This window comes from Cyprinodon variegatus, unplaced genomic scaffold (assembly GCF_000732505.1).
Source record: "Cyprinodon variegatus isolate N-32 unplaced genomic scaffold, C_variegatus-1.0 Scaffold883, whole genome shotgun sequence".
Classification (NCBI taxonomy): domain Eukaryota; kingdom Metazoa; phylum Chordata; class Actinopteri; order Cyprinodontiformes; family Cyprinodontidae; genus Cyprinodon; species Cyprinodon variegatus.
The window spans coordinates 320,052-344,486 of NW_015151336.1; the positions used below are offsets into that span (position 1 = coordinate 320,052).

Consider the following 24,435-nt stretch of genomic DNA (forward strand, 5'->3'; position numbering starts at 1 on the left):
CAAAAAGAAAAGGCTAAATACGAATTCCAAAAAAAAACATTCTGTAATTGAATGCATCACCTAAGCAAACTGTCAGAATTAAGACATTAAAGAAATGTATTTGTTGATTTTTTTTTTTTTTTCTTTGTGGTTAGCTTAAATACCAGCAAATGAAACAGAAAACAAACCCTGAATCATTTCAGTAAAGTCTAAGCTGCAGGTGAGAAACCTATTTTTTAAGTATTTGCAAACACACTCATTACTTTTATCTATTTATCAAATTCAAAACTAAAACCCAATAGAACAGTTTTTGCTGCAACAAATCAGCAATTATTTATTTTGCATATCGTGCATAACAGCAAAATAAACTTTGGAATGTAAACATGGATATGCAGACTTGGGTCTGTTAATTTTTTATTTTAATCTGAAAAATATATATTTTTCACTTTTTTTTTTTTTTTTTCCTCAGGCTTTACAATGCTTTTCATGTGGCAAAGTTTAGTTAGGAGGATTTCCAATATTATTAAAATCCCAGATGCATTTCATGTTGAAATGTGAAATATAAAAACATGTTTTCCTTTCATTCACTGATTTGCATCAGATTGAATAAAAGGAAACAACTTACCAGTAGAACCTACCAGCAAAGACTGTCAAAGCCTATTAGGGTGAACCCTGTTTTTTTTATGAATAAATTTGAGAAACCATTAAAAAAAGGTCCCTTTTTTTTATCTAGGAATACATTTTTTTGATCAGTGCTGCTCAGCTTTTATTAACAGTGCATGTTTACATAGAAATAGATTGATGCTGAACTAAAGAAGGTTTAAAGAACAGATTTTCTTTTTATTTGCCTCATTAAAAGAGAACAACATAGCTTTTGTGTGAAACAAATCCTAGTTTTAGGAGTGGACACATCAGCATACCTAGAACCAATGGATGTTTTTCACCAAATTTAAATTAAACTCATCAGGTTTGTTTTCCGAAGAGAGTTGTGGATTTATTTTGCATTTCATTTTCCCAACAGAAACAGTGCAGAGGTCGCAGGATTCCATGCCGCCTCTGCGGTCTCCAAGCCAACAGGATGCAAACATATGGGTTATCACTTCTCACGAGGACCCGTTTGGTTGCCACCATAAAATGTGCCAAGCCCACTGGTAAGAGATAATTTTCTGCTCATATTTAATATTAGAAGTATCTCATGATATGTTTATCATGCGTCTTCCAGATATATAAAAGTATCTCATTATCTTTTTACTATGGTAAAATATTTTAAGTTTTTTTCTATTATTTTTAAAGCCTGTTATTGTATATACAGAAAAATCACCACGAATTATCTTTCCTGACAAACCCATAAAGCCCAGATTCCTCAGCTCAGTCTGCCAAAAAGACTGGGAGCTCTACCAAATTCACTAAGATGGAGGTGGACATCTTCAGCCCTGCAGCCATAGAGAGCCTCTGCTACATCTGTCACAATGCAGCAGACTGCTTGGAGTATAGGGGGTTTGGGTGGCCAAATCTCCAAAAGAACAAGAAGAAAAACAACGATCCGAAAAACAACGATCCGATCTGCTAACCACTAAAGGGTAATAGTGCCATCTATTGAAAGAACAGATTATAGTGAAAACTCTAAATAATGAGACAGAGTTGTAAAGTCATTTTCTATAACTTTATTAAAGGCTTAAGGATGTAGAACAGCGTTCATCAAAACGTGTCAAAATGTTTGGCAGCTTTTGCGTAGCTTTTGCAATGCACTTCAAGCAAAATCATCACACTGCATTACGGAAAAATCAGGCAACCAGTGCCGCCAACTTGGACTTGAAGTGATTCCCACCAATTAGCTGCATTATTCTTTAAATCCAGTTACCGCACTGTTTACTCAATGAGGAAGGCTACATTGGGAACAAGGATTTATAACTGAGGTGGGAAACGCTTGTCCTGGAATTACTTATATTTTTATACACATTTACAAATGGACATTTGCAAACGCAAACCCCACAGAGTCGATGAAACCCAGTGGAATAAATAATCTCAGTGGAAGATGTCTCCTCTTGTTTGTTGCACAATCCTGTTTTGGTTACTCTGGTGGCTTCTTCTTGGCCTCCACGTCCTTCTTAAAAGCTTCAATTTTCTTGGCTATATTGGGAACCTAAGCAGAGGTCAAAATTCACACTTAGAATCTGGTTATTTAAGTAAAAACCACCATAATTATCAAATAAGATAAAGAATACTTGGTTTAATCTGGATGAGCAGGCTTTATACATACTGATCAAACAAAAATTTTAAGTCTAATATATCAAAAGTTTCATTAAGGGTAGATAATTTAATAAAAGGTGGGAAACCTACAAAAAAGAAATAAAGGAGTAATGTGGAAGGATATAAAAGAAGAAATAAGAAGTATAGAAAGAAGGATGCAAGTAAGAAAGGAAGGAAATAAACTAGGAAGAGAGAAGATTTAAAAAGGCAATAAGGAAAAGAGAATTTAAGGTAAGCACAAAAAATGTAAAAAAATAAAATAAAAAAAGAAGTAAACAATGGAGTTGATGACAAGATCTAGAAACAATATATTCATAAAAATTAAGAAACAGCTTACTTCATAATTTTGAGCAAGGTACATCCCCACAACATTCCCCAACGTGAAACCAGCCTGTAAGGAAAAAAATAATACATAAGTTTTATTACAGTTAATAAGAAAGGCACAATCATCTAATGTTGAGCACCAAACTTGGTTGAATCTTATTGAGCTTTTCTGACATCTTAATATTTGATATATACTTGATATTTTCTCCTTGTTTTTTGTAACTTTAACAGATCTATTAGCATGAAGCGCTAACAGCTAACATTTACTCTATGGTAGCTACGGATAGCATCTTGGAAAACGGAGGATGTCTGGCATAAAAAGAAAACAAAACTCACCAAAAACTGTAACATGACGAAGTTGCTTAAGTTATTAAGTAACACACCGATTATATAAACTTTATAGCTTTAAAAGAGGAGGTTTTGTCAAAGTTAAATGATCCAAACCAGCTAACTGATAAAGCTAGCCCGTCTTTCAACTTCTACGCATGCGCGTGAAAAATGACCTTCGCTTCCGTTAGTCATCGCAGCTGATTTGTAGTCTTTTGGGTCGTTTCCACTCTAAGAACTACAACTCCCAGCTCTATTCTTACTCTGCCGTGGTTCCTTTTGGGAAAGGGGAAGGTAGTTCACTTATTAAGAGTTTTAAAAAAAGGAGAAATGGCAAAAGAGGTGGAACGAAAATAAGAAAGGGAGAGGATTATATAAGGTACAACAATTTATATTAAATAGAATCATTAATGAGAGAAACAGAGGGGGAAGAAGTAATAATCATCAGAGTGGGTCTACCTGTTTAAATGACAATTTATATTTAATAGGGAGGAAAAATAATGATGAATATGAAGGATGTGGAGAAAAGAAAATGTAGAACACGCACTGATGAACTGTACAACTAATGAACATGAAAGGGAGTAATTAAGACGTATGGTTGGAAAGACAGGCCAGGAATGGAGCCTTAAAGGAATATTGGGCAATAAGGGAAATATAAAGGATATTCACAGATTAAGGAAAGCATTATTTATTTATATACAGAACACAAAATTAAAAAAATAGAAATTGATGTAAAGTAATGTTGCTACACGCTCATGTCGGTAGGTGGCGGTATACACCTCAAAGTTGCTTGCGATTCGCCATAATAGAAAAGAAGAAGAGTAAGAATGGTTGTTGACACTCCTTACCAGTTGGTGGCGGTAATGCTCACCTAACGTTTTTGCCAACTGCCATAAAAAATTCAAGAAGAAGTAGAATGGTGGTTCTAGGGGGACATTGAATGACTTTGGCTCCATATCGATAAATAGTCTGTTTAAAGTCCGTCTAACAGCCAATATGGAGGCTCTTATCCCCGTAATAAACAAGCTCCAGGATGTGTTTAACACCGTGGGGACGGATATCATCCAGCTGCCGCAGATTGCAGTGGTGGGGACTCAGGTAAAACACTGCTTGGGTTGATAGCAGCTGTCATGCTAGTCGATAGCCGCTTAACCTTGCTTCAAAAAATGCACAAAAACAAGCCAAACACTATAATTAGAGAGTGTTTGATTTAATTACTCCATAATATATATTTGAAAGCTGTAAAGATTGATAGTCATGGCGAAAACAGTTGTTTTTATTAGAGCTGATGCGGCTAACAATGTCTACAGAGGCTGTGGTAAAAATACTCCATCAGCCTACAATCTTAAATTAGCCCCTGCTATCTAAAAGAGGCCAGTTAATGAGTGCTGGTGTGTCTGCAATGTCTCTACGTCATCAGAGCAGTGGAAAGAGCTCAGTGCTGGAGAGCCTGGTGGGCAGGGACCTGCTGCCCCGTGGGACTGGCATTGTAACCAGGAGGCCCCTCATCCTTCAGCTGGTCCATGTAGATCCAGGAGATGGAAGGAAGAATGAGGATGGAGGTGGGTGCTAGTAGGAAACTCCTCTCTTTTCTTATTATTGATGTTGTTTAATTGCAGAAAACTTTATTTAAATCAGGTGAAACCCTTGGCTGATTTGAAAAGATAGTAAGAAGGTAATTGTTTTGTGGCCTTTGACAGCAACTAAGTAGTATTAGTAATTGTGATTGCTGTGTAGGTGCTGTATCTTTTCAAAAACATTTTGAACAACCTAAAGCTTCGTTCCCGTATCCGTCATGAATTAAACGGTGCAAGAATGACATCCATACACCTTAATATGCCAGAGTTGCAGGCATTTTATCCACACAACATCACACAAGCAATTAGGAAAGGACAGTAATGGGAGACTGTGGCTGAATAACACATCACTGCTTCTCCCAAAGTGTTTGATGTACAAGCATGAAACTTGGCACATATATCATCATCAGACCTGTATTATTTTTTTGATGTCTTGTATCAAATCAGTCAAATTTCCAACTGAAATCTTTTACATCGTTACCATGGAAACATCCTTTTGCATAGAAATATGAAAGTTGGTATAATCGTTCCTCAAAGCCGGCTTATTTTCACGGTTATGCTTAATTTATCATTTATGGTTTGACCCGGCCGCTATGTCATTTGGGGGCCTCAAAGGAGTACATTTTAAAACCAAAATCTTTAAAAATTCTGCTTTTTATTTTTACATCGTCACCATGGCCACGTCCTCTTAAGGAGACATGAAATTTGCACTGTTGTTCATCAACAACTGCGGATTCTGTACCTTTTACCCTTTTTGTTGTATTAATCCTTGTTAAACTCAGCATTTTACACATCCTTTACATTTTGCAAATTTCACACTTTTCTTTTACAAAGGACTTTTTCTTTTTAAGAATATTTTCAGTGCAACTTCTGTCAATTTCCAGGTAAATAGATGCTTTAGGACTTTTTCTTCTGGTTAATCAAATTTCATGAAAAGTAAGATGATTGTGTTTCTGCCATTACTCTGCCAAATGATTCTACCCTAAAAAATCTTCAGAAGATTCAATAGTTTTCTGCAGTTTGAAGTTTCTGACTTCCTATCACATTTTTATATGTTCTTCAGCTAATTTCTGCTATTTTTCCTTTAATCAGTTCCTTTGGCCAGATTTTCTTTTTTCATTTAGCAGAAAAAAGCATTCCCACTTTCTAGTTATTATTGATGTTGTTGAATTTCAGAAAACTTTATTTAAATCATCTGAAACCCTATGCTGATTTGAAAAGAGATTATGAAGGTATTTGTTTTGTGGCCTTTGACAGCAACTAAAGTTAGTAAGTTAGTAAAGTTTTCAGTTCAACTTCCCTTTCATATTTTTATCCATCATATATATCTTTTTTTATAATCATCTTATTTTCATGCCTAATTTTATTCTCTTTAATCATTAAACATTGCCTGTATAATAATCCTGTTAAATAAGAGACTTCAGCTGTTATATAGATGGACACATTGTATATACTGTATATACCCCCATGCACCTTTTTCTCTTTCTGGCAACTTCTCCTTTTTGACTGTTGAGCCGATGTAAGAGTTAATTTCTTCACTGTGAGATCAGTAAAGTCAACCAATCAATTTGTAATGCCTTTATGCCCCCTGAAATCTTCTATTTGAATAAACTTGCCTTTCCTTTTTCAGTTGGCATTTAGTTGCCATGAGTGAGCCTGAACAGCCCTTTTATAGAAAGCTTTCCTTCATGCCCTGGATTGTGTGAAAAAGCATTTAAATGTTTTGCTTCTATCCTTCTTTGTGTCGGTTCTTCCTTTTTTCTCTCTCCTGTTTCTTGCTTTCTTTCCTTGCATCCTTGATTCTTTTCTTTGATATCTGTATTTCAAAACTCACAGTTCATTTTACATTTTTAAATATTTCTAGATGAACTCAAGGTGAAGTTAAGTCTGTAAAGTATTTTTATATTTTCTATTTTAACCAATACATGTGTAGGAACCCTTTATAGAGGTGTTGACAGGTGTTGAGGATAAATAGTCAAGTGCATTTGATCAGCAGTTGTGTGGAATCCTGGGTAAACTTCATAACTGTTAAATATTTCCTTACTATCTGAGTCGAGTAATAATTTTTAAAGGTCTGTCTCTCTCTTCCTGGCCACATGCAGACGCTATGGTGTGAATAAAAACAGAACCTCCAGCGTTCCAGATGTCCGTACGTTTTACAGTAGAGTTTAGCTTCTTGTAGCTCAGCTACCCACACCCCCTGTTTGCAGCTGCTTAGATAAACCTCACCCTCACAGGTGGTCAGATGTTGGTCCTTGCATTAGCTGTGCTTGATTTGCCTCTTTTAGACATAAGTTTCTTTCTAGCCTTGATAAGCTTTCCTTTTTTTTTTTATCTCTGACTCTACTTTTCGTTGTGTCTCACAGGCAGAGATGTGGAGGAGTGGGGGAAGTTTCTACACACTAAAAATAAGGTATTCCCCTTCATGTGGCTGGACAGGGTAGTCTGGACTTTGATGGGAGCCTTTGTTTCATTTCTATTATTTTATCTTTTTTTTCTATTTTGCAGATCTACACAGATTTCGATGAAATCCGACAGGAGATTGAGAGCGAAACGGAGCGAGTATCAGGAAATAATAAGGTGAGATCAGGGTTTAATACAGAGTTATTGTGTTTGTGGAAAGGAAGTCACTGTGATTAGAAAAAGAGCTAAGTTTCAGTTTGATAATCTTGTGCTTCCACGAAAACACAAACATTAAATACACACATGTTAGGGTTCCTTCCCTTGGAAGTGTTGTTTTGTGCTATCTTTTTTAAATGTGTGTGCTGATCCTGAGAACATTGCTCTCCCTTAAAGCTCTCAGCGTTAATGTTGCTGTTTGGGACAAAATAATCAATAAAACTACGAGCCGCTCTGCAGCAGCTACAAGGCCTCATGGGAGTATTTATTGTTTGCTTGCATAACATTTAAAGTTCCTCATGCATCTTTTCATTGGCCGAGTAGATATTTAGCCCTCATACTGCAGCAGAGGTTTATCTTTGAACGGTTAAAATATGCTAAAGAGCAGAGGTCTGCAGCTTTTGGGTGAAACGCTTTTGAAATACCTGTTTGTTTTGTTCAAAGGTTTAATTTACTAAACTTCTTTTTTGTAAGGATGTCTGCATCAGTCATTGATGTTGTTTCTATGGCTTGAAAGAAAGCGCCACATCCGCACATCATCATTTACTGTCACATTGTCTGTAAAGAAAAGAAATTAGGGCTGCAGCTGACAATTATTTTGCAAATCGAGTAATCTGTTGATTATTGTTTGTTATTAATCGATTAATAATAATTAAGCCAATTATTCTTTAAAGAAGACTTTTTACAAAATAAAGTAGGTGAAATTAAAACTTTTCCACTGTAGTAGTTCTGGATAAAGCATTAACAGATAAAGTTTTTTTTAAATCTCTAATGTACTTATTATTATTATTATTATTATTATTATTATTATTATTATTATTATTATTATTATTTTTATTATTATTTATTTATTTATTTTTTTACAATTTTGGTATAATTTATGCTCGAAGTGGGTCCATCTGTCAGCTAAAGTTATGTTGTAGAGTTTCTATACACCAGTTAACGATTAATCGTTTACTAAATTAGTTGATAAGTATTTCAATAATCGATTAATCCGATAATTCTTTTCAGCCCTAAAGGAAATTATGAAATTTTAAAATAAAAGAATAATAATTTTAATTATTTCAATCAACAAGGATATTTAGATTTGTTTTAATACTATGTTGCACTTTTTTTGCTGAATAAAGTTATTTTCCTTTATTGATTTCTGTGCATTTTACATATTCAGTCACAGAAAGCTATTTTTTACTGATAATTCAACCTATTAATGAAAAAATGTCTTTTTTTTTATTATAAGAAAAAGGGGTTTTAATTTTTATTAGTTGTAACAAATGTATATTTTCTTCTATTTCTATCCAAAGTGGGTTAAAGGGCACTTATTTGATTTATTTATGTATTTTTCTTCTTTTAAAATATTCTTGATTTGAATAAATCCATGTTATTTAATGGAATTTATATCTAATCAAATACTCATAATAAAAATGTCCACAATAATTGTGCAGCTCTATATTAAGCTAAAGCTGATTTGCATTACAGCACACTCTTATTGTTTTACACTTAACATTTTTATCCTTTTTATTTGTGAATAAATGTGTAATTAAAAAAAACTCTTTAAAATGATACAAAAACACAGCTAGAACTTATTCTAAAGTTAAATTTTTTATTTTTTATTTTGGTTGTTTGCAGAAGACAAAGAGTCTTGAATTTTTTAGAAAGGAAGGAAAAAAAAAAAGATCTTAGAGTTATTTGGATAATTTAATTAGTTTTGTAGGAGAATCCAAACACTCCTTTCTTGTTTCGTCGTATTTTTAAAGCTCATTCAGCTGATTTCCATTCCTGCAGGGAATCAGTGACGATCCCATCCACCTGAAGATCTTCTCTCCTCATGTTGTCAACCTCACACTGGTGGATCTGCCAGGAATCACCAAGGTAACCCGACTTGTTTCCGGTTCTGCAGTTCCAGCTTGTAAAGCTACCGGATGCTAACGTCTTTCTAATGACCCTGTTCTTCAGGTGCCGGTGGGTGATCAGCCCAAAGACATCGAGATCCAGATAAGGGATCTAATCCTTAAGCATATCTCCAACCCTAACTGTATCATCCTCGCAGTCACTGCAGCTAACACAGACATGGCCACCTCAGAGGCCCTGAAGGTGGCCCGGGAGGTGGATCCAGATGGTATGAGGGCCTGGAGGCACAGCTTGATTTAAAAAAACAACAACACATCTTCGGTATTAATACAACATACAATCCTCACTGGCTTTTCATAAATGTGAATCATTAGGCAGGAGAACGCTGGCTGTGGTGACAAAGCTGGACCTGATGGACGCTGGGACCGATGCTATGGACGTCCTGATGGGTCGAGTCATCCCTGTCAAGCTGGGCATCATTGGAGTTGTGAACAGGTGCCTGCATCATTTAACTTTATAACTGAGCAGTTTAGCTGAGAAATAACTCTTTATACAAATTAAACAATCCAAGTATACAAATAAAACCATAAACGGCTTCATTTTTGCATCATAAAATTCATTAAGCTTAAGAAAGAGATTCTAGTCCTTGCAGATCTATTAATGCCCAAGCCTGTTCTTATTGTCATAGTTTTGTGCAATGATGCAGACTTGTTGGTGTTTCTGGTTTAAACCTGCAGGAGTCAGCTGGACATCAACAATAAGAAGTCTGTGGTCGACGCCATCCGCGATGAGCACGCTTTCCTCCAGAAGAAATACCCATCGATGGCCAACAGAAACGGAACCAAATATTTGGCCCGGACCCTTAACAGGTAAACCCACCTCAGTAATGAAGCAATAATGAACAGTAGAAGTATTAGGATACATTTTTTTTTTCATTTGGTTTATGGTTGATTTGTTTAGACAAACTTTAGGCATTTTATCCCACATGTTCAGAACTGTTCTGCTCTTATGTTATCCCCACATCATGGTGTTGTCACTATTATGCTTCACATTTTGCATCGTTTGGCTGCTTTGCTTTATCTCTGTGCTTTAAACACAATAAAAAAAATAACTAAATCAGAATAGGGCTGGGTAATTAATTGTGTTTTCATGATATTGCAATTGCAATTTAGCAAAATGCAAAGGGATGAGAGAGTTGCAGCAAGCATGCAGATCCATGCATGCAAGAGCTTTTTCACTGATAAGTTACAGTAAAGTCCTGCATCAATGGACTCATAGAAAGCAAGCTGTCAAGGTCATGAAACAACTGAAACTTCGGATGGAAACATATACATGCTTTTGTTTAGTACAAAGGAAAATCGCAATATTGGTTGAAAATAATCAGAAATAAAATTTTTGGCAAAATCGTTCAGCCCTAAATGAGACTGAAGAGAGCAAAACTATTTTTGTTTCTGCAGAAAACAGACATTAACACTGGTAGTGTGTTCTTAAAGTATAAGTTGAAATTTGCCACTCTATGGAACTTTACCAGGATTTGTTTGATCCCGGACGAGCCCCCGAGGGCAGCTCCTTTGAGGGCAGCAAGGCCTCAGGGACAGTCACAGTCAGGGCTGTAAATAAACTTAAATTTCTCCCTACTAACTGCTGACAGATGGACTCTGATTCTGACTTTGACTAGGCCCTTCTAACCCAGGATAAATGTTTTTATCTGAACTAATTCAGCTTCTGCCAGGTTTGCTTCAGCGATTGCTCTGTATCTGCTTTCCTTTAGCAACAACAGAAATTGATAGGAATGCTGATTGTTGCTTTATTATTGCCAGCATGTTTCCACTGTGTTAAGAGGAGCTAAGTTTCCTCCACATGTTGCCAAGAAGAAACATTTCTATTTCATACCCTGAGCTGTGGCAATGGCTCTAAATATATCATGCTCTAACCCTCTAAGGACTCTGGGTGGTTAGTACAAAGAGGCCTTTTTAAAAAAAAAATCTTTTTTTTTTTTTTTTTTTAATGAAGGGCTTCTTGTGCTGGAAATTGGTTCCCCCCCCCCGGTTTAGGATTACTTAAGTTGAAATAAAATATTAATATAATAAGATAAATGCCTAAAATCCCTGCAATACCCATTTTCACCAGTTCATTCTATGGCTTTTAATGTTAAGTATTGGGAAACTTCCTACATTTTGCACTGGCTTTGGCTGAAAAACTGTGTTTTTTAGCTAACCTCTGTGGTCTGTACTCAAGGGCTTGATTAGGCTGAGGAGTTTCACCTGTGTGAGGGACATGCCGAGCAAGGAGCAACATGAGGAGTGCAGTGAGGGGATGCCTTGCCTTATTTAAAGAAATAAATGAATAAAACTGAACTAAAGGACTAACGCTTGGCTGGGTGGTGAGTTCAGTGAGACTCTGGATGATCTTAGGACTACTGAAGGAGACTGAATGTTTTTGATCCAGGTGAAATTTCCTCCTTTATTGTTTATCTTGTCTTTTTAAGCCAGTCCCTACATTTGTGAGTTTTCCTTTTCTTCTGCTTCCACTAAAAGGGAATCAGCTTGTTCTAGTTTGTAACATTTAATCTTAAATGTTTTAAATCACGTTTGTTGGAAGCCAAACCACCAAATCAAATAGCAGTAAATGAGGCTTTTAGAAGGACGGTTATCCTCAGCCCTGAGCAAAATGTTGCCCCTTAAACTGGTTTATTGTTCGTTTTTTCAGGGCAGAGATGTTGAGCTTAAGGCTCTGTTGTGACTTAAGGCCATTAGCAGAACCGGACTAAAAAATGTCTGATGTGATGCACATGTATATCAGATTTGTAGCTAAAAGGTGTCAGTCATTGTAGGGTTGAAACAATTAATTGTGATTAATCGATTATTCAAATAATTGTCAACTTATTTAGAAATCAATTAATCATTAATTGGAGCATAGAGACTCTGAAACATGCCTTTAGCTGATAGAGCGACCCACTTAGAGCAGCAATTATACCAAGATGGTAAAAAAATATATAAACATTTTGCATTTAAGATTAAAAAAAAGAAGTGTCTGTCAAAAGGTTAAATCTAGAACTCCTCAAATGGAAAAGTTTGAGTTTCACCTGGCTTAATTTGGTAAAAACTCTTCTTAACAGAATCTATCCGAGTGTTTATAGATTAATCTAAAAAATGATCAACAGGTTAATCAATTTGCAAAATAATCGTTAGGTTTTTTAACTTTCTGTTGACTCAATAATCACTTTAACATTTATTAGGAAACAACAATGCTTAACTATTTAAATTAGATCTAATTATCTGCATCTGATTCTGCTGGAGGCCGCTTTGAATTATCTATAATAGATCAATATTCATATATGAACCCATATTGTAAATTCAAGTGTGCATAATTCAGCTTAAAAAATATATCCCTGAATGCTGTTTTGTTTAAGTTGTTCTGTTTAGGGCTCTTCTATTTTACAGAAAAATGATGCAGATCCACAGAGAACATGATGTAATTCCGACGCTGTAACACCAGGCTTAGAGGAGCTTCCTGAAGCCGTCTGAGAATCACTAATGCCTGTCTGTCATTTAAAGCAAAGTGCCCTTTCCTCTCCTAATGTCAGGCTGCTGATGCATCACATCAGAGACTGCCTCCCAGAGCTGAAGACACGGATCAACGTCCTGGCAGCCCAGTACCAGTCTCTGCTCAGCAGCTACGGCGAGCCGGTGGAAGACCAGAGCGCCACCTTGCTGCAGCTCATCACCAAGTTCGCCACAGAGTACTGCAACACCATAGAGGGGACAGCCAAATACATTGAGACAGCAGAGCTGTAAGTAGCAGCTCTGCCACAAGGTGGTGCTGTTGAGCTAGTGTAATGAAACTGATCAACTGCCTTGCTTTCATCCTTTTGATGTCGGTCAGAGTTAATCTCCTTCTGTTGATTCGTTTCAGGTGCGGTGGAGCCAGAATCTGCTACATTTTCCACGAGACGTTCGGCCGGACGCTGGAGTCTGTGGATCCCCTCGGAGGTCTCAGCACCATCGACATCCTAACGGCCATCAGGAACGCAACAGTGAGTTCAGTGAGAGCTTTCCTGCAGTTTAATCCACAAAACAACCCGATTTGACCTTCCGGTGCCTCCCTCTGCCAGGGGCCCCGTCCCTCCTTGTTCGTGCCTGAGGTGTCCTTCGAGCTGCTGGTGAAGAAACAGGTCAAACGCTTGGAGGAGCCCAGCCTGCGCTGCGTGGAGCTCGTCCACGAGGAGATGCAGAGAATCATCCAGCACTGCAGCAACTACAGCACACAGGTAGGAGACGGACATCAGGTGAGCTCATCTTCCCCTGGCACATGTTTAATCGTATTGATTGTGACGAGGCAGGAGCTGCAGAGGTTCCCAAAGCTGCACGAGGCCATTGTTGAAGTGGTCACCTCCCTCCTGAGGAAGAGGCTGCCCATCACCAATGAGATGGTAACAGACCTTTGCTTGCATTCATTTTAAAGGCTGCAAAGCAAAGAGTGAAGATTTTTGTTTTTTGTTGCAGGTTCACAACTTGGTTGCGATTGAGCTCGCTTACATCAACACTAAGCATCCAGACTTTGCTGACGCCTGCGGAGTCTTGAACAACAATATAGAGGTATGAACTCATTGCAGAAAATCAAGTTTGCTTTATTTAATATGACAAACCAACTAAAGATGCTTCCTTTATTTAAAAAAATAAAATAAAAACGGTGGTTTGGATGTAGCAGCACAAAATATATAAAGGTTTCAGCTGAATACTTTAGCAAAACCTTTTTTTTTTTGTTTTTTTTTTATCTGGAGTACAATTTGTTCATCAGGAAAATCAAAATTATACTCATGTCTGTTTTCATTTTCAAGGAGCAGAGAAGAAACCGGATGAGAGAGCTGCCTGCTGCAGTGCCGAGGGATAAGGTAAAAGCTTTTTCAAATATTAGAAAGGCAGCAGATTTGTTCTAATGTTGGGTTGCAGTCTTTAGAGTCCACTCAGACCGCAGCATGAGGACCTGCAGAGCAAATGCTCTGGATAGTTTCCGCCCAGGAATTTAATCCTAAATCTCCAGGCTCATTCTCTGTCTTCTCAGTACCTTTTTTTTTTTTTTTTCTTCTTCCTCCATATTTATGCTCTCATATTCCTGCTAGTCTGTTGGCAAAGGCCCGGCGGGCCCAGCTGCGGTTTCTGGCGAGCCCTCTGCGTCTGGATCAGAGGTGGGCACAAACTGCAGCCTGCTGGCTCTGTGCCTGGCCGGCTGCGGTCTGATGGTGGTGCACGGGTGGATGGATGGATGTGCATGAGCTGCTGGCATGCACTGTGATCTTTGTCTGCTGATGTTTTGCTGTCAGCCTGATCGAACTTGTTCTAACAGCTGTGTGTGTTTTTCCCCCCGACTGGTGCTTGTCCCACAGGAAAACCCTTCATCTCCTTCTCTTCCTCCTTCCTTCCCAACATGCTGCTTTTTTATTATTTCTTCTTCCATCTTAGGAAGCTCTGAGATATAAACCTTCTGTGTAAACTGTTCATTCCAGGGATGGAATTGGTAAAAAACCAACTGTTTTTGGTGGTGGCAGAATCATGCTGAGGGTCAGTTTTACTACTGATGTTGTCCCAGGCCCAGATCATTATGCTACTACCTCCATGTTTCATTGTGAATGTAATACTTTTTGTCTGATATGCTTTAAGTTTTAGGTCAAATCTGATGCCGTCTAAGAAGTTCCACTTCTTTCCTTTCAAGTCTCGGAGTTCATATGACGGCTTTTGGTCAAAAATCTTTTTTAATTGTTCAGCATTGACTAAAATGGGTCTTTTAAAAAGTCCAAACGTGGCTTTGTTATCTGCGACTTCTGCTCGTTATTGGAATAAGTTTATAGTTTTATTTTAGGTCTCTGATTCTGCAGCGTTTCATTCAGATTAGTTTCTAATCTCTTTGGCTATAATCTTAAACCCAAAGACATAAGTGAAACAGAAAAAAATAGATGTGGTTACCGGTAGTCAGTAAAATGGTTCAGCCAGGTAGCATTTTTTAATATTTGTTTATTACCGTACTGACTCGAATATAGGACCACCGCCTCTTTCCAGGACCCATTTTTAGAAACAAACAAAAAACTGTTAATACAAATTTATTTTGTTTAAAGAAACAATTTTATATTGAAGTGCTCAGAATTTCATTGAAAGATTTATTTATACAATTTAAATCTTGCAACACTTCACCTCAAATGCAATTTGAACTTTGCTCATGGAACGTCTCAGAAACCTGCATGAGGCTTTTCCTCACAGTGCACTGCTGTCGCTCCTACTTCCACCCTGCAGCGCTGCAATTTTTTGTCAAGCTTCTCTTTTGTTGTTAGTATTTTTCCGTTTTTTTTTTTAAGTGCCATCTTCTTTAATTGCACTCTGCAATGATGTATTTATATTTGATGCCTCCGCTGCTTTGACCACTATTTTAAAATTGGCGCCTTAACTCCGCCTCAAATGTCTGCAAACCTGTCAAAGCACTGGCGCCCTCTGCTGTTGCGTTTGTGTAGCGACCCCAGACAACTGTCAGCCTGTCTAATTTGGGTATACCCCGATTTTATCACTGTATTCATCAAAATAATAAAGTAATCTGTGTTTTTTTTGTTTAAAGCAAAATGTCAACTATCAAGCAGCAAATACTTTTTTTTAAGGAAGTGTGATCCAGAGACTTGTTGATCTTACTGATCAGTGTGCGTTACCTTCTGTATGTTTGTGGTCTGACACAATTAACTTTTGAACTTGACACATAAAAAGGAAAATAAATGTTTTGGTAGGTACACTTATTTTATGTTTGCCCCAGCGTTTTTGTCAGCTCTGCTTAATCTTTATTCTTCATCTCTGGCAAATATGGAGTAAATTCCCACATTTTCCTGCCACTACTCTGCCTTATGTTAAATGCTGCACAAAATAGCATAGCAACAGTACTTTAATAGGTTTCAGTGACAGGTGTCTGCTTTCTGTGTTTGTGTGTCAGGCTCCAGCTGGAGGGCCTCAGGCGGAGCAGGATGGCACCGGGAACTGGAGGGGAATGCTGAAAAAGGGTGAGGAAGCGGCAGGTTCTGGTCCAGGAAGTCCCCTTAAAGGAGTCGTCAACTTGCTCGATGTGGTAAGCAAACCAGTCTGCCAGCATCAACCATTACTGATTCAGACGGGGTTGATGGAATTACTATAGCTCTCCTGTTTGGCTTTGGTTCCCCTCAGCCTGTCCCGGTTGCCAGGAAGCTGTCGTCACGGGAGCAGAGGGACTGCGAGGTCATCGAACGCCTCATCAAGTCGTACTTCCTCATCGTCCGGAAGAACATCCAGGACAGGTGAGAGCGCTGGTTCCATTCATCAGACATTCGCTTCGGGTCATAAAACCTGTAGGTTTGCTCCTCAGATTTTAATGACCTACTTGAAAATGTTAATTCTTAAAATGGAGTGAAAACCTGAAATAGATCTGCACCTGAAAGTTTTGCAGCACCAGCAGCATAGTTTAAAATGTCTCATCTTTAATCTAATAGCAGGTATTCAGAGTAGAAAGAATATCCGTAATATTTTTCCGTAAAAGTAAAAAAAAAAAACACAATCTACTGGACTTGGTTTCTGAGGTTTGAAGACATTTCGCTTCCCCTCCAGGAAGCTTTCTCCAGTGGATTGTTTTTTAAATTTATAAGGAATGACCTGGATGATAGAATCTTCACCAGCATATCTTAGGTTTCTTTGTCGTCTAAAAACAAATGCAGCCATGAAAGGAGGATGGATGCTCTAATATTGACTTTAAAGATTTGATACTTAAAGTCAAGCCAACCTTAGATTCATTGGAATAAATGTATTAAAACTGCTGTATAAGACTTAAGCATCTTTGTCTTTTCCAGTGTGCCGAAGGCAGTGATGCACTTCCTGGTGAATCATGTGAAGGACAGCCTGCAGAGCGAACTTGTTGGACAGCTTTACAAATCAGGCCTCCTCAATGACTTGCTGACAGAGTCTGAGGACATGGCCCAGCGACGCAAGGAGGCAGCAGACATGCTGCAGGTAACACGCTCCCTCAATGCAGCAAGCTAGTTTCCCTCTTAAGATTTCTAAGTTGTAATTCTTTTTTTCTTCCTCCAACAGGCTTTACAGAGGGCCAGTCAGGTGATCGCTGAGATTAGAGAAACACATCTTTGGTAAAAACTAATCCTAATGTTAGTGTCTGAGGATAGAGCCTCCTACTCATGACTGAACTTGAACATTTGGCTCAAAAAACATTTAAAAAGTTCTGATCCTAGATCAAATGTACAGTAGGTATTATGGTGTCCAATCACAATATAAAGCTTGCACTGAATCAGGACATGTAAAACAGGCTACCCAGAATGCCGTTGGGCATCTGCGTGGTGTTTCCATTTCCAGCCTTTGTCCCTTTAGAAGTAGCACTGGTCAGAAAACGCTGTTTAATTTTTGCACTATTGTCAAACTGTATTGTATAGCAGGTCACTGTTGCCATCAGGTTTATTTATTGTTATTTAAGTTTACATTGGCTGCCTAGCTGTGAAATCTGTATGAAGCAACAAATAAAGAGGTGTTTTATTGCCATTTGTTGGATCTGAATGGAGAAAAAAAAAACACCCACAGAGGGCATAGGAGTGTCTTTATTTCTGTGTACAAGTTATCTGCATCGACGAACACCGCTGCTCCTGTTCCGGCATCTGACAGGCAGGTTTCACCCGTCTATCTCACCCTGCCTTTGGCCTTGCCTCTTCCTTTGGCGCTGCAGAGTTAGACACAATGCACACAGTAATAAATAAAAGCTAAACTGCACAGTGTATGGGGGGAAATTACAAACAAAAAGCAGGCCAAGTTCACACAGCAGGTCTTGATGCTCAACTCTATTTTTGGCTTGTGCTACCAATTAAACACGACCTCCAAAACATCTGTGTAAATGGTTTCTAACGTACGTCTGCAGGACTATTAGGTTTTGGCCTGCTTAGTGAGGGTCAGAGGAAACAAAGTGGGATGAAAGGTGACATGAGTGTCAAGCTGCAGACAATAAATCAGATTTATTATGGAAGCAGCATTAGTCCACTTTTGTTTAGGGGGGAAAAAAAATGAGCTGCGTGAACAAAGGCCTTAAAGGGAAGGATTTAACTTAAGACTTGGATGAAAATTAAAAAGGAGATGAAATGGTCAAATCGCAACAGGCTGTTGTCCATTTAGTTCATTTCAGACCTAATTTATTGTAACTGATAAGTAATCGGCACAGAATGCCTTTAAATGAACCCACCCCTAAGATAATACAAATTCCCATTTAAAAAGCAGAAGATAATTTTAAGCATTATGAAAAAAACAAAGGGCTGTTCTTTTCCTATTTTACCATCTACATGCAGACTGACTTCATTTTTTCAGAGCAAAGAGAGATCAGGAAAACGGCTACTACTTACCTCTGGGTGGCCTGGACCCGATTCTGCAGCAGGTTGATCTGCACCAGAGGAGAGAGACTTGTTTAAGAGACACCAAAGAAGAAAGGATGCAGCTGTTCACTAAGATGTCTAAATGATTCCCAACTGGTCAGTAGTAAAATGTTTATCACAAGGTGTTGAGATGCTACGATATCCGAGGAATGAGAGGCTGTTCTGACCATTAAATGTTGCTTAATGGTAGAGAAATATTGTTTTTTTTTATAAGGTGCATATATCAAAACCCTTCAGTACATAATCAATTTAGACAGCATAAGCCTCCTTAAGGTAAAATGGTTTTATCGTACACCTTTTACCATAAATAAGCAAGTCCAAACTCAGGGTTTCTGCGGGTCATTAAATTATTTTTCAAATTAAGGCAGAGAAAAGGCTAGAGAATGGGGGAAAATGCAAATCTGAACCAAAGTGGTGGAAAATATATAAATATATATACAGTGTTGTATAAAGTACTGAAAGTACCTCTCCAAAATATGACTTTGGTAAAAGTCTTAAAGTATCTGAAATGGCTTGTACTTAAGTATAAGAATTACTGTAAAAATAGATGTACTCAAGTAATGCAGTGAAAAGTATAAGTAAAAAGTAAGTGCAGTTTGAATTACATTTTGGTAAACTTAGAAGGTTAAATTCACTTAAAATAATATAAACAACCAAGTGTAGGATAAATAAAGACTGGCTTTGCAAAACAGGTGTATCCTATTGGTGTTGAACAAGCCCAGGCAAGACCCGACTTTGTAGTCAGTAGGTGGGGTCAAAACACTTGCGTTTCTCTCGCTCTCGTGATTTTTTTTGGTTTTTGTTTTTACTTAGTACCTAAAACAAACATTGAAAATGTATCGGAGCAAAAGTATGCAATTAAGTTCGTAAATGTAGTGAGGTAAAAGTGAAAGTTCTCAAAAAAATGTATACTCTTGGAAAGTATAAAGTACTTCAAAATATACTTAAGTACAGTAGTGAAGTATTTTTACTTTGTTACTATACAACACTATATATATATATATATATATATATATATATATAAATAAAGTCATGGGTATTTGTTGATGGCATTAAGATTATTTCTAAGAGCATCAAAAAGCATTAAATAAGAGTTACTCATTCATGTATAAACCCTGAAACTGGAAAAGCTATTTCCTGTTTGTGTTTCAACCAATTAAACACGCCACAGATTGAATAGGATTGACTTACACTTACAAAAGAGTCAAAATTTAGACTGAAACTTAACTGAAATTTTTAATTTGGGAAAAGCTGGAAATCAAAAAATATAATTTACATGGGCAAAAAGTTTGATCTTGCTCAAACTGTTTATAGCCAAGTAAATTTAAGAGCTTGATATTTGCATTAAAAGGATAACTAAAGATTAAGTTGTTTACTTATATATTATTATACCACCACTATTATAAGCATAATTAACGCATAAAACGGTTGGTTTACCAATGCATCTGTTTATCTGATGCTACTTAGGCTAATTACCATTTCACTATTAATTTAAATGAATATGAGAGGTGAGTTTATTTAAAGTGCGATGAGGTTAAATACTCACATCATACTTCTGTCTCTTTAGCTGCTCAGTGTAGTCAAACTTCTCCGCCTCCAGCATCATCAGCCACTGCCACAGCTCACTGGCCTTCTCCCTTTATTTTTAAGAAATAAAGCAGAAGATCAGCGGCTGAAAAACCAAAATCGGCTTCAAACTCACATAACAGATGGATTTTGATGAATGGATTCATCTCCTGCTTCAGACTTACTTCAGCTTGTCCTCGTTGAGGTGGTCAATGTTGAGTGGTTTCTTCCTCTCTGCCAGGATCTTTCTCTTCTTTTCTCTTTCCGTTTGCTTCTTTGCTCCCTTCTTTCCATCTTGCTGCAAAACAAAAAAAAAACAGATGACATTGTTTTCACTGCGGTTGAGCCAGCCCTCCATAGAAATACTGTAGCAATGCTGATCGTAACCTTTCAAAATAAAAGCAATGTTTTACATTTCTTGAGCAAACATGGTTAATGGCACTATTGCATCTCTTTTTTTAAATGCTAAAGACAGCAAATATGTTTTATGTCCCCTTGTGACTACAGAAATATTACTTTTATGTGGTATGTTTATAAGTTAATATTTTTTCCCAAAATTTCTTTAATTATTTAATTGATGGATGGACGATTAGATAAGAAAATATTTTTTTTTTAACAAAGAAAGACTCATTGCTGTAGTATTGACTTATAATTATATTATAAATATTGGAATAAGGAGTAAAATTAGAAAATGAATCAAATTATTTTGAGTTTTTTTAAACTAATTTGTGTTAGTTTATTTCAGATTATACAGTTTAAAATGGCACTCCACAAGACAGCATTGTTATCCTAGTTGTCTTTTCTGTCATAATAAATGATAGAAAGTATCACTGTGATACTGTATTGATAAAAACTTTGCAGTTGGAATGTGTGAAGATGGAGTTTTTTCGAAAAGGGGAAGAAATCATGATTTTATGATGAAAGTGCAAAAGGCAAGTTAGAGGCCTTAAAATGAAGGTTTAAGCTCTCAGTGACAAAAAATAAAACCAGGACTTACTACTATAAAGCAAAATAAAAGAAATTATACATTTATGGAAAGTAATTAGGAGTATAAATTGGGAATTTTGTTTGATTAACTCCCCTGGAACAATGGATATTGTAAAGGTTGTTAAACATATAAAATAGGTATTAGGCTAATATAATATATTCTTGTTACTGTGGCTTTGTTTAGCTTTTTTAGCTATGTTTGCTGTTTATGAACATGAAGGAAAAACTGCATATATAGAGAAAGCTGATTAAAAAAAAACTTTTTAAACTGACCCTTTGCTGACCACCGTATTGTTGGGTCATGTTGGTCAAAGCCTTTTTCTTCTTGGTGTCGTCCTCATGCTTCTTACGAGCCTCCTCCTGTTCCTTCCTCTCTTTTTCCTCCTGTAAAGCAGAAATACAATGAATACATAATAAAATAATTGATTATTAACTATTTTTCTTCTACCTTTTAGAAACAACAGGAGCAAAAAGGTTTTTTTTTTTGTTAAGAAAGCTTAAAGCATGTATTTTTTTAGCAGCTCTCTGTGTTAAACAGCTCCAGGTGGAAATGAGAAACACCTGCGTTCTAAGGTGTGCAGGTGACCAATGAGAGGACAAGCATGGACTTAAAGAGACAGTAGCCGAAACAAAATGTAAGAGCCAGAAAACATAGACCAATGATATTAAACCTCTTACCAAGTTATTTCTTTGTAAAGTCAGACTTTTTTAACATTCATAACTCTTTCGTTGAAAATCCAAACCTCTAAATATTTCTTAAAAAGTAAACACATAGTAGGGCGTATTGCTAAAATCAAAGGCAAATAATACTTTCCTTTAAATAAAGATGTCTAGCTTTGAATACAATTTCTACAAAGGTTTGACTCACAGGTGCTGAAAATTATCACTTTTCAGACCTTTTTTAGAACCAAGTTTTCCTTCTACTTTCCAATTTTTTTTTCTTTTTACAAAACTTCAATGAAAGTGTATTTGGTTCAGCTATGCATTTTGCTTTAAAGCTGTCAAACATAGAACTGTGTTGCTTGGCAGGTAAGTATGCTGATGTAATAGGAAGGCATAGATTCCTACTCCTAATATGAAAATGATGAGTTTTAAGCTTTAATTTGTTCTAAACTTCACATAGAAGAAGAGAACTGTTCTAAGAGCCACCATATTATTCAGACTAAAAAAACAATGAAACTGCTCTGCACATCAAACTGGTTTAAAACACTTGTTTTTCTCTAAATTTGAAAGAGGCTTACTTTTTTTTGTACCAGGGAGTTTAATTAGTTTCTTTGAATAAATTTGAATTTTCATCCCAGTTTACAAATTCACTTTGTTAAGCCGCAGTTTCAAAGGTACTCACAACGAGACGAGCCTGCCTCTCCTTCTCCTGCTCAGTGCGGATCCTCAGCTGTTCAGCCCTCTCAGCACGACGCTTCTCCTAATCATCCACACAGGGAAAGAGAGAGAGGGAGAGAGACTGCATAATTGTTTGCAGGGTGGTACATCACCCTGGCAGTAGTGTGCACTTTCAAGGAAGACCTACAATCCTGTTAACAAGAGCGATGAGCTCCTCCTCATCCTTCTTCCTCTGAATGAAGTGGGCTTCGATCAGAGATTGCAGCTCTGACAGATCTTTCTCCTGACGCTTCCTGTGGATGTCCTACAAGAAGGTCACAGACAAACATGTTTGCCTTGCTTCTGTACAGAGGATCCAATTAAAACAATTCCTGTAAGTCTTCTTTAACACTTCTTGTTCAACATTAACCCTTAACGAGAAAGTAATGACCAAAGAGATTTAAAAGAAATCTTGGATCACTTACATCAAAGTCCACCTTATCTCCCTCTGGTATCTTTGGAACAGCTATGGGTGGTGCAAAAGCCCTGCAAAATAAGAAATTACATTATAGTAACAATCATTTCTGGTATAATAAGGATAGGAAACAATAGAAAAAAACTTACTTTGGTTTGGGCCTTGATTCATCTGTTATAATAAGGAGAAAATGTAATTTTGGATTGACAGTTTTATTTTTAATTGCCATGTTGTGCTGATAGTAGAAGGTGATTTCATATTAAATATATCATATCTGATCTAAATAATCAACTAAAATGAACCATAGTATTGTATGACTTCAAAATTGGCTAATAGAAATCATAGTATTGTGTGACCTCAAAAATTTGCTAAAAAGAGTCATAGTATTGTTGTGCCATATGCCATGATGACCAGAGGAGAACACGCAACTTTGGTGAATAACAGCTGGGGGACTTTTGCGGACCCCCCCTTTTTCAGCCAAGGCCTCCACAGGCCAATCACATGGTAAGCCACAGAGGTGTGACCAACCACCCCCCTCTGTGGGAGAACGTACAAAACAACAGAGAAAAGGTTTTCCACCACAGTGGAGATGCGGGCCCAATGGGACGTCCAGAATCATGAAGGATGGGTCATTGTGGTAACCTTTCAGAACCAAACTGCTGCTGCAAAACAGACTTTTTGCAACACATTTCTCTTAAGTTTCAGGACTTATAGAACCAGAGTGGATGAGAAGGCCTGCCTTGATGAATGACAAAGAGGACCCCTGCTATGTGCCACTGAGACAAAGAACCCCTGGTTGCTGCCCTGACTGCTGGGCTACAGCTGGATGAAACTCAAGCTTTCCAAATGGACATGGAAAAAAATGTTTGTTCTGTCCATAATTAGGGACAGAACAAACAAAATGTCTTTTGATGATGTTAATTATATCACATGTTTACTGATGAATAAACACTGATATACTGTAACATTAGTGTTCATGTGTTCCTCATATGCTCATTACATTTCGAATACCAAGTACGACCAAGAATCATTTAGTGGAATCCTGATGTCGATTCACTAATAGCTATTAGAAAGACAGTAAAGAATCATTTGACTAAAGGTTATTGGTTCTTGATTAAGAGAATAATTTAACAAAACATTATTTGGCCAAATAATGTTTTATTTGCGTCATGGATTTATATTGTGAATTGGTCTAAAAACATTCCAATTTCTCTAAATTAGTGAAAAGTTAATTTGATCATATCCCAAATTCTTCCAGTTACACTTTGTTTCTCAAACTCAAAATCCATCTTAAACTGTAATATGCTTTTCACCATGTTCCCCTTCCTCTTTGTACATAGTAGTTTGGTTTAGTTTAGTTGAGTTTCACTAGTCTTAGTTGAGAGTATTAAACTGAAATATGTTTGAGTTGGAGCTGAATGATTTTTGTTAATAAACTCATATTTTGAACAGAAGTTGTGGTGAATTTATCCCATGTATGTGCAGAATTAACTGTTTGACCATGATTAGCGCTCAAATCACTCATTTATTGTTCTAACACACAGCTAGTAGGGTGTGTGTTCATAAAGAGTATATAACAGCCAAAATAATATCTGCTTAAAAAAGATATTTCCCACCCCTACTGGGGAGGGTGATGAGCTTCTTAAAGCATCAGAAATATAAATTCCCAGCTGGCTGGGGATGGAATTGGACATAAAATCACAACAGTATAATATGATCTCAAAAATGGGCTAAAAGTG

The 24,435-nt window shown here is 37.0% G+C and overlaps 3 protein-coding genes across 4 annotated transcripts; 1 reads left to right on the top strand and 2 right to left on the bottom strand.

Annotated features, from left to right (window-relative positions):
- Positions 1-2,027: 2,027 nt before the first annotated feature.
- LOC107099549 (chromosome unknown open reading frame, human C7orf73) lies at positions 2,028-3,046 on the bottom strand. The gene is made up of 3 exons (XM_015397715.1): positions 2,890-3,046; positions 2,567-2,620; positions 2,028-2,122 (listed from the first exon to the last, which is right to left on the bottom strand). Exons 1-3 carry the CDS (start codon positions 2,902-2,904, stop codon positions 2,051-2,053), a joined length of 141 nt encoding a protein of 46 aa, XP_015253201.1. The 5' UTR covers positions 2,905-3,046; the 3' UTR covers positions 2,028-2,050.
- A 729-nt stretch (positions 3,047-3,775) lies between these two features.
- Positions 3,776-17,243, top strand: LOC107099557 (dynamin-1-like protein). 2 transcript variants are annotated; one of them, XM_015397726.1, is made up of 19 exons: positions 3,776-3,978; positions 4,301-4,442; positions 6,824-6,870; positions 6,966-7,037; positions 8,859-8,945; positions 9,030-9,192; positions 9,299-9,419; positions 9,662-9,793; positions 12,511-12,717; positions 12,840-12,960; positions 13,039-13,194; positions 13,267-13,356; positions 13,430-13,522; positions 13,765-13,818; positions 14,047-14,112; positions 15,891-16,022; positions 16,118-16,227; positions 16,774-16,933; positions 17,015-17,243. In XM_015397726.1, exons 1-19 carry the CDS (start codon positions 3,877-3,879, stop codon positions 17,069-17,071), a joined length of 2,112 nt encoding a protein of 703 aa, XP_015253212.1. In that variant the 5' UTR covers positions 3,776-3,876; the 3' UTR covers positions 17,072-17,243. The 2 variants fall into 2 exon arrangements, with proteins under 2 accessions (XP_015253212.1, XP_015253213.1); XM_015397727.1 differs by lacking the exon at positions 14,047-14,112.
- A 111-nt stretch (positions 17,244-17,354) lies between these two features.
- LOC107099558 (troponin T, cardiac muscle isoforms-like) lies at positions 17,355-22,940 on the bottom strand. The gene is made up of 9 exons (XM_015397728.1): positions 22,846-22,940; positions 22,707-22,767; positions 22,430-22,546; positions 22,247-22,324; positions 21,175-21,285; positions 20,100-20,212; positions 19,895-19,985; positions 18,319-18,356; positions 17,355-17,648 (listed from the first exon to the last, which is right to left on the bottom strand). Exons 1-9 carry the CDS (start codon positions 22,923-22,925, stop codon positions 17,609-17,611), a joined length of 729 nt encoding a protein of 242 aa, XP_015253214.1. The 5' UTR covers positions 22,926-22,940; the 3' UTR covers positions 17,355-17,608.
- Positions 22,941-24,435: the final 1,495 nt, after the last annotated feature.